Here is a 12,274-nt window from a genome sequence, read left to right on the forward strand (position 1 = left end):
ATTTATCAATGTAAAGCATTTAATGGCAAACTTCAGTACATGCCAAAATCAGTGAAAAGGTCCCTTTAATGTTCAACATATTTGCTTCCAGTACAGAAATTCAATCATATTTCAGATGGTAAATTTCAAGTAAGCTTTTATTGCTTTTTTGATACCGAAGGTCAAAATTATCAAAACATGGAGCTAAAATCAAGGATAAACAATATAAATATGATTGGGCCTGTAATATAAAGTGTATCTTAAAATGTAAATATCAGGTTTATTGTCTTTATGATAACGCAATTCTTCATTGATATTTCCGTTTAGTATGTTTTTGACATGAATAATTAACAACAAGAAGCACGCACAACCATTGCGTTGCATGCACAGTTGGCAGTGATACAGCATAATTAGTATGCATATATAATGCCTTGATTCAGATGGTTTGGTGTAACTGTGACACTTTGTCTTTAGCCTCTGAGATTAATCTATTGTTGTTCTTTGAAAATTAATTTTGAAAATTATGAATCTACCTTTTTAAAATGAATATTATACGTTACAACTGCTATAAGGAGCACGAAACTCGAACAAAATTTTAAAGCAAGCACTAACACCAACAGGCAACTATTAATGATATGTTGTGATCTACTGTGAGATCCAAAATGTTTTAAATAAAAAATATCTCATTAGTGAAGGCGTTTTATGCAACTATTACTTTGAAAATTGCATCGTAGCGTGCGGTTCCTTTTAGGACAACCATTTTATTTTATTGTTCCACACTCGTTTGAAGTACCAGTTTCTGAGCTCATGTACTGATATGTGCATCTGTTAGTTTATATATGGACCGTTGCAGCAACGGTGTACTGGTTTGTGCAACCGCAGAGCCATCATCAGTGCACCACACTGTTGCTTAAATATGCATGCCCTTCAGCCTTAAATAGTACTTCAGGAGCCTAATTAGGAGATGAATGTTTGCTACCATTCGCTATTTTATTTTCAGACAAGTGACACATGTAAAATACATGCAAATACATAAAACGCACTGGTTTGAAAAACGATCATGCAAATTGGTAGAGAGGTTACTTCGGAGACAAGCAATGCACATATAAAATTGTGTTAATCGAATCAAAGGTTAAGGTTACAGAGACATGCAATTTAGTATTCTGAGTCCGCACAATATCGAAGAACACTTTAACGTATGATCATTTCGATAACTAAACTGGTTCATTTTTTCATGGAAAAAAGATGATATAGGTCACATATGGTCATATATGCTTGTCAAATTAAAATGGGCTTAGCACCATCATGTAGATAATTCTGAGGATCATATAAATAAGTTTGCAGGTAAGTCCTTACGATAGATTACCCCTTATGAACTTCAAATCATTAAATTTAAATAGTGAAAATATACAACCGTAAAGCTGATTTATTAAAGTAATATAGTGTAACAAACTGAACTTAACATTAGCATAACATTGGTCTAATTCGTTTAAAACTTTAATTGATATAATTCTTAACAACTAACAAATTAGTTCACATGTTGGCAAAAATATGTCTGCAAATCTAACAAAATTCGCAATATAAGAAACCATCTGAAATTCTAAATTGATCGTCAAGTTTGAAACACTCTTCACTTGTGAGATTTAAGCATAAATTGGCCGCCCGTTGCCAACAGTTTCGTTACATGGAATTTTACGAATATTTGCTTGAATTACGCTTGTGATTAAATGATGAACGGCCGACCGCAAATACACCATCGCGTCCAACAATATTTCGGGTTGTGCCAAGAGTACTGTCTCTAAACAAACACGGATACCAAATTAACTTATTTTTTTATATTTTTTATATATCAGATAGGTATACATGTGTACTAAAAGAAACGTGCACAAAGAGATATAAAACAGCCAGTTCATCGATAACTTTTATATGTAACAGTATTAATTATTTCGTTGAATATTTTGTTTTAATACGATCTAAATCTGACCACAGTGTTTTTTCATGGAGACCTTGATGCAATTGGTATGTCAACATGGCATCTTTAAGAAATCGTGTTTCGGCCTGAGTCCCATAAAGGCCTCGCATGTCTTTCTCCTTATTTAAAGGCGCATATGTTTCTGTTATTTAAAATAATAATAATAAACACCATACAATAAACAACATACAATTAACAATAAAAAACTAACAAACAAGACGTCTTCTAAGTTTTCAATCTGTTTTCGTAACTTTGTAATCGTCATTTCATAATTCCGTTTGATATCTGTTTCTTTTCTCTCCTTTCCTCTCTTTATGCGTGTATCTTGTTCTTGATTTTTAATCTTCTTTTCAGAATCCCACAATGTTTCTTGTAGTTTTTTAATCTTCTGTTCATACTCCTGCTTCATACTTTCGCATTTCCCTTTTTCAAAATTAATGCTTTTCTCTAGATTGGAAATCGCAATTTCGTTTTCTTTCAGACATTTTAGCTTTTCGTCATGCTCGATTTCTTTTTTACTGTGGGTCTCTTCTCGTTTTCGAATACTTTCTTCCAGCTCTTTAAGACGCTCTATTTCTTCATCATAGTGGCGCTGTGTACCTTGAACGCGTTCATGTTCTAAACGATCATCACGCTGGGTATTTGCTGAAAAAAAGTAGTAGATTTCTTATTTTATTAGTCAGGATAGTATTACTGAAATGTTTCTGCAGAACCAAAATATGTTGTGAATCAAACTGAGTTATGACACTTCATTTCATTCGTCTTGCGTTGGAAAAGAACCCTTTTGTTGAGGAAGAATAATTCTAAGGCATGATTAAATTGACCATAGTCTACGTAACATAGGAACACATTATGCATATGTTACCTTTTTTCATCGGAGGTTTTGTCTTCATTTCGCTCATCTCCCGTTCTTTCATCAGCAACAGCCGACGCCTTCTGGAGTTTCATTATTTGCTATATTAAATTGAGTAATGATAATGTTATTTTTTAATTTAGATTTAAATCATGTACACAGTAATTAACAATTGGAAGGCAAGCATCATCATAAAGCTATTATCTTAGAGGAATTCAAATATGCGTATTCATGATTTCCAAAAGTAACGCAAATACATATTTCATAACCAATTGTGCATTAGTTGATACTGGTTATAATAGATGTAACATTGCAATTATGTTGATGTTATGCCCTACTGACGCTCGTTATTTTTACAATACATGCACATAGATGTCAGAAAAAGTGAATTGTATAACATCTGTGTAAGACATTATATCACCCTATCGTTTACGACAAAATATTAAAGGTGTACAATCAAGAAACAATACCATAATCAAATATACATGCTTAAACAAAGGTAAATAATTGATGCCTATCAAACAGTTTGCTTCAATATGCGTACCTCGTCAACGATATCAATTACTTCTTCGCTTCCATCGCACTCAATCTTAAGAGTTCCAATATGCTCATCTTCACCAATTAATTCATCAAACTTCAAGTTGCTAACAAATTCATATTTCTGAATAGCTCTACGGTTTTCATGTCTACACCTAACGTTTTTATCTTTTAATGAATCTATATGCATCTCCATTTTCTTAAGTGCTACAAATAAATGCCGATAATGATTTTTATGTTCTAACTCATTTAAGTATTGAATATGCTGCCGTAAAACTTGTTTATGTTCCTTACATTTAAGTTCCGTGTCATCCAGTACGTCTATATTTTGTTTGTGAAAATTATCACTTTCTTCTTCCGCTTTTGCCATCAACATGTTAAGTTGCTGGACTAACGATCCGTGAAATTCATGTATCTCTTCTGTAAAGATTGATCTACATTTATCATTTTGTCGTCTGTTTTCGTCTAGTTCGGACATAATGTGGTCTATTTCTTCGTCCAACACATGCAATGTTGAAACACTTTTGTTCACGTGTTCTGCGTCGTGTTGGGCATTGTTTAAATCGACCACCATCTCCAAACAAGAAAAGTGATTTGAAAATAAACAACGACCACAAATACATGCATAATGTTTCTCGCAATAAAACGACTGGTTTTCATCAGTATGATCTTTACACTTTTGCTTGTGAATATCAGCATCAACATCGATCGGTGACGTTAATCCCGTATCAGCTGATTTTTCAGTTTGCAAATTCATTTTTTACTTGAGTTATATTCTACTTCAATTTGAAAAATGATGTGTGTACTGAACATTGTTTCTCTGGTGTGATTCTTAAAGCATTTATCGCACAGTTTTTTGTCACAGTTTTGCAAATCCCAATAACCTTATCAGAAAAGCAGTCGCCACACTGCAATATACGTCTCTCCATTTTCTGAAGAATAAAAGTTGTAATATTGCATGAATTTAATTCTATTATTTTGAAACATAATAATGAAAAGACATATGTTATATAAATAATTCCTAAACTTCCATAATATTAATAAAGATATATACTACACAGTTGTTTCTATTTTGGCCTGCACAAGTACAATATGCGGCATATTTCTGTTAAAATGGCAATTATCTGTGACATAAAATAACGATTGTAAAGACAGGTGGAGTTTCGATCAAATATTAGTAATATACACACAGACATTGAATTGTTGCAACCAAACTATATTTACTATAGAATTCTACCATCGTCGTCAAACGTCTATTGGTTGTATTATTTGAAATATAAGAGCTTACAATCACTTTACATGGTATATTATGTTGTTTTAGTATATGTGATTTGTAGATTGACGAATCGTCAATACAAATAATACAAATGACATTAATTATTTATGTATAATAAAGGAATGAAACTACAATTACATTACCAATCAATTTTACTTTCAGATTATTTCTTAACAATATAAATTATAGCGGTAACTGACCTGTATTTATTAACACACTAGTACCTGTACCTATACAACAAACGTCAACGACTTCACGTTTGTTTTTGCAGTTTTGAAGTTAATGGCTCCAACCTAAAATATAATTAAGTCTATAAAAATGTCAAAATATCAATATCTTTCATTTAATTTCATAGTTATTTGACACAATATGTAATAAATCAGTCTAGTTAAGTGTCTGTAGGCATTTCATATATATTGAAAATATTTATAGAATATACATTTTATGTTAAACTCTTATCAATTGCATATTTAAAACGAGTATTACGTCTAATTGAGAAAACAGTTCATCTCCATATCGGTTGTTGTTCATACTGACGGCGGAAACTGTTCTAAATCTGCTGAGCAAAATCCTATGAAAAGTGGTTCTTGTTTAACGAGGTTGCAGGAACACCAGAAATATAACGTAGATTTTGTTAAAACAACTGTGCATATTATATATTTATGTTTTTTCTTTATTACAACAATAAGCACATATTTGTGTTATAAATAAACAGATTCTCTACATGAAAGTTACCTTTAAGTGGCTTAAATAATTTCATCCTGCTTCATTTAAATTGTACAACAAATAAAAATATAAACAAAGTTGCTGGTAACTGAATTCATAATGAGCCATCATGACAGTATTGTTTATAGTGTGTATTTAATTACTTTGTGCATCTTAGAAGAATATATTATCATTTTTTTACAATAATAATACAATCTTCAAACCAAAATACACCTTAAATGTCGTTTTCTCATACATGTTGCGTCAAAATTCCTTTCAAGTTTAGCAAGGGACGCATGCTCATCATACGCAGCCAGCAGTACATACTGTTCGTCTGCACCCATTACACCTGTGATAAGCAGTTTGCTACTGAACAGTTTTGCGCGTTTGGCACTTCTGGCACATACCCGCCATTGGCTATGACAATACAATACAAGGGTGCAGAATCAACGGGGTTTTCAGGGGGTTACGCACGTGCTAGACAGAATGTAATCACACCGTTAAGAACTTTAGGTTTGCAAATATCTCAAGTTATGGATATACATTTGCAAAAATCTTTAGTGCATAAAAGACAGTTTTTCTTGCAGTTTGTGTCGATATCTTAAGATATACGAATAAATCCTTGAATTCGTTTAAAATCGGTGACAAAATTTCACCTTGCATGACGCATAGTCGTGTAGTATACGTGGCATTTTTAACAAGAACACATGCTTGTTAAATAAAGTAATTCTGGTGTATTTTACATTGAAATAAGCAGCATAAAAATCTGTCTTTTATGCACTAGTTTAAATTTTAAAGAAGAATTGTTTTAAAAAGTCATTTGGAAAAAAGCATCACCTACCGGTGTGTTACATCCGATAACGTTTAATTAGGAAAACTCAACAAAGTCATGTGATCCTGCACCCAGAATACGTAATCACGATTGGTGTGATTTGCAAGAGTAAATGATGTTAAACCAACATTTCCTAGGCCCGACTCTTTTGCAGGTATCTGGTTAGACAATCGTTTTCAGACTGGCACTTATCGGATGTTTAGAAAAGAACACCAAATCTTAACATTTGGAATTCTTCTTGGAAGTGTCAAAGCATTGTCTGATGCATATTTATAAATGTCAGAATAAATAATTTGTTTGTTGACTGTTTACTTTCGGTTTTAAAACATCCAAATGTAAAGATTTGGAAATAGAACTGGATTTTTCTTTGTCAATGCAATGAAGAGAACAGAAATTATTTCTACAAATACAAACATCATGAATATGATACTGATAGCGGTTTCATTCTCGATCTTTACATCTGTGCTTTAAAGAATTTGTAAAGGCCATTGTGGTCTGTGTGTAATGAGGTGTGCTTGTATTACCCAATCTTATTCATCACGACTGATTCGATGGCAGTATTGACTTAATGAAATTGCTTGTTGAAAGTCAATATCATCACTGCATAGTTCGATTTGTAATGCGAAACAGCCACATATGAATATTTAGAATTCAGTCTCATCCATTTTATGTACATAATAACTATACACAGCATTAAAACACACATAAAACATGAAAATGGCCATTCTATATAAGAATTATAAGAGACTATGCAGAGTTAAATATTGCGTATTTTCCACATACTTGTTCTCTATATACATTTTTAAGTTAAAAAGTTAGGTTAAATGTTAGGCTGCCATTGCTAATACATAATTAAACACTGACATAATATAAATTGACGTAAAATACTGACACTGCGAAAAGAGGCACTAACGCGTATAATATAAAATTGTTTAAGAAGTCAATTATCACCTCTGACCAGGTCGGACATTTACTCATTAGCAATGGTTACCCACGCTTAGATTAAAACTAACAGACACTATTAACAAAGACCATGTTTATATAGCTTACAATCTAAAATCATATCAGTTTTAAAAAAAAAATTATAACTATGACAACCCCCCTGAACAGTGACTCCAGAATGATAGAGACATGCTTAGCAGAACAGAAATCCAGTTTATACTTCTTCCACAGGAATCAGTAACCCTACCCAGTTTCCCATAACAATCTGTGTGACTTAATACAGGAATCAGCAACCTTACCCAGTTTCCCATAACAATCTGTGTGACTTAATACAGGAATCAGTAACCCTACCCAGTTTCCCATAACAATCTGTGTGACTTCATACAGGAATCAGTAACCCTACCCAGTTTCCCATAACAATCTGTGTGACTTAATACAGGAATCAGTAGCCCTACCCAGTTTCCCATAACAATCTGTGTGACTTCATACAGGATTGGGTCTCCTCATTCTGGGTGCACACCATTTAAGGAAGCTATTTTGCACTACCTAGCATGTTGTAATTGTGGATATAACAATGAAAAGGATAAAATACATGTACTCCAAAATAGGTCGCATTACAGTTTCAAACCTATTTTGAGTAGATGTATTTTTCCTTTCATGAAGAATAGAATAGCATGTTTTGGCTGATAAGTACATAACATTCTCTGTAGTAAACATGTATTTCAATTTTTCACAATCCGACATGGCATGACTATCAGGATTTACACTTAAATTATCCATTAGTATTTTCCTTGCATCAACATACAACGGACAGTGAAATAGTGCATGTATTTCATCCTCGATCTTATCTGTACAATGGAAACAAGTTCTATTGAATAGCTGAATATTTTCATACCGGCCGGTCTCTAACCTAAGCGGCGCCACACCACACCTAAACTGAGTTAAAGCACTTCTATAATTGAATGGTATTTTACCGCTAATATATATATATATATATATATATATATATATATATATATATATATATATATATATATATATATATATATATATATATATATATATATATATATATATATATATATATACGTCTGACTTAAATAAATGTCTTAAATGAATTTACAGGAGACACATTTTCATGTATAAGTTCTAATACATCACTTTAAAATATTGATTAATGGTCTGATTCGAAAATATAGTTTTTTTTATTAAGTCAAAAGCCCGAATACAAATTTCATCATGATCATGTGAAATTTCATATGGCGTGATGCTTGCTGAATTTTCTTAAGACTTATTAACAATTTTAATATTCTCGCAATTGGATATGTCTAACCAACAACAAAGTTTTCGTAGCAAACTATTTTACTTCCGGGATTGCAATTTCTTTTTTGATGTTCGCTAAATAAGACGCATGTTTACTAAAATTAATGACTGACTAGTTTAATAAAATATTTTACCTTATTTAAATTACGATCCTTCAAATAATGGTCACCGCTGCTTGTCAATTTATTCCAAAGGAATTTTCACACAAATGGAGAACAATTTCACATTCTTGATACATCGACTATCTCCGGAATCCGCCGCAATATAGATTTATCCAGTAATCGTCCGCCGGTCCCGAGTGCAAAGCAATGGTTGCACCCAACAAGTTTAAAAAATATAAGCGTATATTGTCGATCAGAGTTGGAGAAATTTCATTTTAAAGTATATGCCTTTATCTCAAGCTTTCCGGAAGTTTATGATCATAGAATTGTAATCGTATATCCATTTCTATAAGGTCTATGTTAAATCGATAGCTTTATATACCTACACATTGATGTCGTTCACACTGTAAATAAATGTTAAAAATTTACTACCGTAATATAAACGGTTCACATCGTTTCAGTGATTATCTAATCAAAATAAATATGCAATAGCAAATAAGGAGAAATATATAAAGTGTACTACAATAAAAAATAAAACTGCATGCTCTTATTAATGATTTTGACGGTTTTCGTTGGCGAATGTTGAAATTTGTGACGTCGTTATTAAAAGCCAATATAGCAATGTAAACTTGCAGTATTTTGCCACAGACATTAGAAGACTTATTTTTACTTGGCCCATTCCGGCAATTATATTCAGGTGCGATCATTTCTTGGCACTTCAGGATTTTATCGTCGTTGCGTCAAAGATTATACTAAAATTGCCAAACGTCTAAATTATATAATTGAAGGCCATGTTCATTCAAAAAGGGCTAGAAGCCCCCTGTCTCTTGGTTCTTAGGTCAAGAAAAACAAGGCGCCTTTGATTCTATGAATTCCAATTTGACCTCCCCAGACATTCTTGCTATTGCTTCTCTAAACCCTTCATTCTGAATACGGATGCTTTTGTCACTGATACTCTTGCAGCAAGAGGGAATAATGTGAGCGCGATCAGTGGACTCTGACGCAGTGAGCTTTAAGTATGCTGCAAACAAAAGTTCCTTGCGTTGAAATAGGTTAAAACGGACAGATTGTTGGCGTCGCACTGAAGTGCGGCGACTAGTATGTAATACGTTGTGTTTTTTTTTTCGCTTATGGGAGGAGAAGTTATTTTACGGATCAATGTATATATTTTTGTTGTCAGAATATCTTGCATAATGGTGATTTTTTGTGTAAATTAGTGTAAATAGGAAATGCATTTGTGCCTATTACATTTACTACAACATTTATTGCCAATAATGCGAAGCTAATTATTTTAATTAATAACTGATCACAGGGACTGGGCAATAATAAAAGATCACAGGGACTGGACAAATACGCGAACCGGTGAAACTTTCTGGTTTTGTATAAAAACAAAACTTCTTTGTTCCACTATCCTAGCAACCACCTAGTTACTAATAAAGGCGCTATAGAGCGCGAAGCGCGACACGTATTATTAATTGTAATAATGAGTCTTCATAAAGGAAGCAGCCGCTGATCAACGAGGAGATCACAGCACCCCAGTCTTAATACTATCAAGTCCTCCTACAGGTTTTTTTTAAGAACCACATATAGAAGGCCGCAGGCCTGACCCGTATCTTGCCAGTGGTATGGACCCTTTTGTATGGACCTTTAACCCCGATCACTATCCAGTGTTTAAACTTTCGGGTTTACATTTAAACCGACTATTATTAGCTTATAAATATCTTAGTTAGAAGGTGATTTTTCAAGCGGTTCCGTAGTGTAGTGGTTACACGCTCGCTTCAAATGTGAGAGGCCCAAGGTTCGAGCCCCAGTAGAATCAAATTATTTTATTTGTGTTCTATGTTAACTTTTTGTTTTGACGTAGACTTTTTAGTTTAAACAAATATGCTGTTTTATTGTAACCATTTTTGGTTTTTATTATGCCCATGAAATATATGTCTGAGAGGGTGTGGGGTTCGTAAACACATTAAAACGTTTACATTGTTTTCATATCAATGTGTACTCAACCCCTATCGTAAATGAGCAACGTAAGAATAAGTTCAGAATCATCTCCCCTTGAAGTTGAGAAAAATATGAAATTACGCTTACAAGATGAGGCAGATTTTTTAAAACCTACACGGTACTGTTCCATTAATGAAAACTGCGCACGGATGCCAGTAAAAAAGGAAAACAATGTTAATAAAATGAACTATGAAATATTTGGGAATTACAACACAAAATCATAGATAATGGTTTTTTGGGGGTTATAACACAACATCATAGATAATGGCTATTTAGGGATTATAACACAAAATCATAGATAATGGTTATACCAGTATCTTTTTCTATTTTGTTTAAAATAATCGGCCAATATATTAATATTTACAGTAGAAAAAAAATCGTTCCATGTAACTTCATTTAGTTCCTTTTACACTGAAATTCCCGACGCCCTTTGATGCTTTGCATCAATACTTATCTTGTATGACTATTTGTATGCCACAATTTTCACTGTAACAACTGACACAGCAAAGTTTGATGCTACCTATGCACGTTATGTCGCCTCTTCGTCAATGAAAAATGTTGAGATTACGTGAAAAGCTGGTAAACTCAAATCATAGTGTGACGGTCTGAAGACCACAGGTGTTCTCTCGGGCTAGCTAAGCCTTATGTGCTTTTAATAAATTTCAGCTTCAATTCGTTGAAGTTTTGACAAGTATTTCGGCTTCACAGATGGTAACTCTTGACGCAATACCGTCAGCTAGTAAGGTAAATTAAATACATTAGTAGTAGTAGTAGTAGTAATAGTAGTAGTAGTTGTAGTTGTAGTTGTAGTTGTAGTTGTAGTTGTAGTAGTAGTAGTAGTAGTAGTAGTAGTAGTAGTAGTAGTAGTAGTAGTAGTAGTAGTAGTAGTAGTAGTAGTAGTAGTGATGGTGGTAGTAGAAATAGTAGTTATAGTAGTCGTAGTAGTAGTCGTAGTAGTAGTAGTAGTAGTAGTAGTAGTAGTAGTAGTAGTAGTAGTAGTAGTAGTAGTAGTAGTAGTAGTAGTAGTAGTAGTAGTAGTAGTAGTAGTAGTAGAAGTAGTAGTAGTAGTAGTAGTAGTAGTAGTAGTAGTAGTAGTGGTAGTAGTGGAAGTAGTAGAAGTAGTAGAAGTAGTAGAAGTAGTAGAAGTAGTAGAAGTAGTAGCAGTAGTAGTAGCAGTAGTAGTAGCAGTAGTAGTAGCAGTAGTAGTAGCAGTAGTAGTAGCAGTAGTAGTAGCAGTAGTAGTAGCAGTAGTAGTAGTAGTAGTAGTAGTAGTAGTAGTAGTAGTAGTAGTAGTAGTAGTAGTAGTAGTAGTAGTAGTAGGAGTAGTCGTAGTCGTAGTCGTAGTCGTAGTCGTAGTAGTAGTAGTAGTAGTAGTAGTAGTAGTAGTAGTAGTCGTAGTAGTAGTCGTAGTCGTAGTAGTAGTCGTTGTCGTAGTAGTAGTAGTAGTAGTAGTAGTAGTAGTAGTAGTAGTAGTAGTAGTAGTAGTAGTAGTAGTAGTAGTAGTAGTAGTAGTAGTAGTAGTAGTAGTAGTAGTAGTAGTAGCAGTAGTAGTAGTAGTAGTAGTTGTTGTTTTTGTTGATGTTTTTGTTGTTGTTGTTGTAGAAGTAGTAGTAGTATATTTAACTGTACTTTAAGTTTTGCTGTTTATTATGTTTTGTTATCAAATATTGATATTTACAGCAAAAAAAGAAATCTTGCCAGCAAAAGGTTATTACCGTTAGGCGGATACTTTTATTAACTATCAAAAAGTTGT

General features: G+C 33.1%; 1 protein-coding gene across 6 annotated transcripts; it reads right to left on the reverse strand.

Moving 5' to 3' along the window:
- Positions 1-1,821: 1,821 nt before the first annotated feature.
- On the reverse strand, positions 1,822-8,921 carry LOC127838859 (golgin subfamily A member 6-like protein 1). Of its 6 annotated transcripts, none has more exons than XM_052366873.1 (5): positions 8,554-8,910; positions 4,848-4,910; positions 3,349-4,273; positions 2,819-2,905; positions 1,822-2,597 (listed from the first exon to the last, which is right to left on the reverse strand). In XM_052366873.1, exons 3-5 carry the CDS (start codon positions 4,096-4,098, stop codon positions 2,097-2,099), a joined length of 1,338 nt encoding a protein of 445 aa, XP_052222833.1. In that variant the 5' UTR covers positions 4,099-4,273; positions 4,848-4,910; positions 8,554-8,910; the 3' UTR covers positions 1,822-2,096. The 6 variants fall into 6 exon arrangements, 5 of the variants coding, with proteins under 5 accessions (XP_052222833.1, XP_052222836.1, XP_052222835.1 ...); XM_052366876.1 differs by having other exon boundaries at positions 3,349-3,761; positions 4,818-4,910; XM_052366875.1 differs by having other exon boundaries at positions 3,349-3,915; positions 4,818-4,910.
- Between the last annotated feature and the right edge of the window lie 3,353 nt (positions 8,922-12,274).

This window comes from Dreissena polymorpha, chromosome 7 (assembly GCF_020536995.1).
Source record: "Dreissena polymorpha isolate Duluth1 chromosome 7, UMN_Dpol_1.0, whole genome shotgun sequence".
Lineage (NCBI taxonomy): Eukaryota > Metazoa > Mollusca > Bivalvia > Myida > Dreissenidae > Dreissena > Dreissena polymorpha.